The 2825-nt window shown below is 23.5% G+C and overlaps 2 protein-coding genes across 2 annotated transcripts; both read left to right on the plus strand.

Annotated features, from left to right (window-relative positions):
• Nucleotides 1-178: 178 nt before the first annotated feature.
• On the plus strand, nt 179-922 carry EIN_075240 (hypothetical protein; the record flags this gene model as incomplete). The annotated part of the gene is made up of 1 exon (XM_004184073.1): nt 179-922. One exon carries the CDS (start codon nt 179-181, stop codon nt 920-922), a length of 744 nt encoding a protein of 247 aa, XP_004184121.1.
• An 844-nt stretch (nt 923-1766) lies between these two features.
• EIN_075250 (hypothetical protein) lies at nt 1767-2330 on the plus strand (the record flags this gene model as incomplete). Its single annotated transcript, XM_004184074.1, has 1 exon — nt 1767-2330. One exon carries the CDS (start codon nt 1767-1769, stop codon nt 2328-2330), a length of 564 nt encoding a protein of 187 aa, XP_004184122.1.
• Between the last annotated feature and the right edge of the window lie 495 nt (nt 2331-2825).

A 2825-nucleotide genomic window follows, 5' to 3' on the forward strand; every position in this document is an offset into this window, starting at 1 on the left:
TTAAACTTCAAATAATGTATTTTAATTTAATTTATTAACTTATTATTAAAAAATGGTATTTTTTCAGATATTAACTTAAAGCTTGAAACTGTAAATGACTCTAAATTAACAATTTTTATAATTGTTTACAAATAATAATTCTGAAATATTTAAATAGTGAAAAACTGTAAATATCAAAATGTCAAGACTTTCTAGCTATCACATCATGATAGTCTCGAAGTACTTAATGACCATCAACGACTTTATTAATTTAGAGTTGGTATGCAAGAAGTTTGATGGTAATATGGAAAAGTTCCATTTCAACCCTATTCCGTTAAATTACAAAACACTTAGATACTTCCCAAACATTGAGACACTTCATTTGTGGGATGTAAAAGATAAGAACTTTAAAAATGGATTAATAACCAACACAGTAGAAAATGGAGATTGTGAAAATAAAGGTGTTTTGAAAAAAAAGTTCTTTCGAATCATTGTGTGGTCCAGCGTTGACTTTAAAATTGTAAACAGAAATAAAAGTCGAAACATCGAGTTTAAAAATGTCACTTACACTCAAAATTATAAAAATAAATTTGGGAATAACATACCACGACGTGTGACATCAATTGGTTATAAATGTTTCAGTGAATGTAGTAGTCTGACTAGTATTACAATACAATCAAGTGTGACATCAATTGGTGCTTGGTGTTTTTTTGATTGTATAAATTTAAGTAGTATTACAATACCATCTAGTGTTACATCAATAGGAATTCAATGTTTCGGTGAGTGCAGCAGTGTGAGAAGTGTTAACATACCATCGAGTGTGAAATCAATTAGTGATGGTTGTTTTTGTAAATGCAGTAGTTTGACTAGTGTTACAATATCATTGAATGTGACATTAATTGGTAATCAATGTTTCTGTGGTTGCAGTAGTTTAAGCAAATAAATATTTATTAAACAAATAATTTAATCAAAAGATAATTACATTTAAAAATCATTCGATAAATAAAAACAATTAAAAATGCAAACCTCAATTGAACAACTTTTTTAATAAAAAAAAGTTTTAATATTATTGATTGAATTTGGCACATAAACCATTTAAAATAATTATAGTTAATAGATAATAGATATATTTTATTATCGATTAAAATAATAATTATTATAAATTAAACAACAGATAGCCACAACCAATTTGATGATAAAAATTCAAAAAAATTACAGTAGGAGGAAATATGGGGATGCTAAAGAAAGGAGGATGCTCGTAACTATTGGTTAATTTTAATTAAAAAATAATAATATTACTATTAATTTTAATATAAATTATTAATCAAAAAATTAATAAAATGAAAAAACCAAAATAAATTAATATTAATTAATTAATATTAATAATATTATATTAATTAATATTTAGATTATCATTCCCCTTTTTCTCAGTATCCTACTTTTTCCGTTAACTGTAATAAAAAAATTATTTTAACACTCAAAAAACACTTCATGTTAAAGTATAATATAATCTTTTTTTAAAATTTCGGAAATAAACCACTTATATATAACGTTTTGTATATAGTAAAACAAACTATATTATTAAATTATAAATTAAAATGTTATTTTTGAATAACAAATATTTATAATTTTATAACTTATTATCTGATTAAATGATTATGATTAAATAAAATAATCACATAACTAACTTCTTCCCAGTTTGTCAACAAACAATTTTAATAATTTTTACTATTTTAATTTACAGATTTTCTATTTGACCAAATAAAACAAACAACTCAAAATACACAATGAATTTCGAGAAAGAACTCAACAATTTTTCAAGTTCAAACAACAATGAAATTATATTTGACAGTGATTACCAGCCAACAACTCGAAACTATTTTAATATGTGTGTACTTGGGAGGCAAAACATTGGGATTATTATTATCACTGAGACGGGATATTCGTTTGGTGCGTACTTTTCTGAAATAATCGATAACCCTGCGAATAACAATAACAATGTTTTTAATGATAAAGACAAAATTTTTATTTTCACTTTAAATTCGCCGACAAAGCCATTGAGAAAATTCCAGGAAATTAGTTTTTCAAGTACTGTAAACAAGAAAAAGCTTCAAATTTACGATTTCACAGAAAACGAAAACGATAATTATATTTTTGCAGTGACTTCTGCATTTGGATTTTGGAAAACACAACTCTTTGATGACAATTCGGGTTACATATATTATAATATATCAAATTTTTTCGAAGGAAATTTAAAAAGTCAAGATTTGGTTGGAACAAGCAATGAATTTGAAGGAAACAACACTTATTTCAAAATTGCAAGACTATTGGTTGTTCAATTTTATAATTGATATACTCATTTTGTATTTTATAACAAAACTATTAAAGATTTATCTATAACATAAAGAGTTATACATATAGAGTTGGTAAAAATTTAATAATATCTAGTTTGAAATTAAAGTAAAATATAATATAAACTAGAATTCAAAAATCGATAGTGTATTTATTTTATTTTTTGGTAATATGTCGGGTTTTATCTTACTATACTTTTATCCTCTTTTTTGGATCTAACAAAAATTTGAGGAAAAAGTGGCTTAAATTTACACATAAAAAATAAAAATACACCTTTTTTCAAACAAAAGTTGCTCAAATTTACAAAAGAAATAATCTTGAGTTGTTTCAAATAAAAAAATATCATAAATGCATTTCATTAAAACCCAATTCATGTTATTTTAGATTTGAAACAATTTAATTAAAAATTTGTCAAAAACGAACTATTTTAATGGGATAAAAAACATTTACATAAATAAACAATATTGACTTTTGTAAAACTTATTTTTTTAATT

This window comes from Entamoeba invadens (genome assembly GCF_000330505.1).
Source record: "Entamoeba invadens IP1 unplaced genomic scaffold scaff_1105074725017, whole genome shotgun sequence".
NCBI lineage: Eukaryota > Evosea > Mastigamoebida > Endamoebidae > Entamoeba > Entamoeba invadens.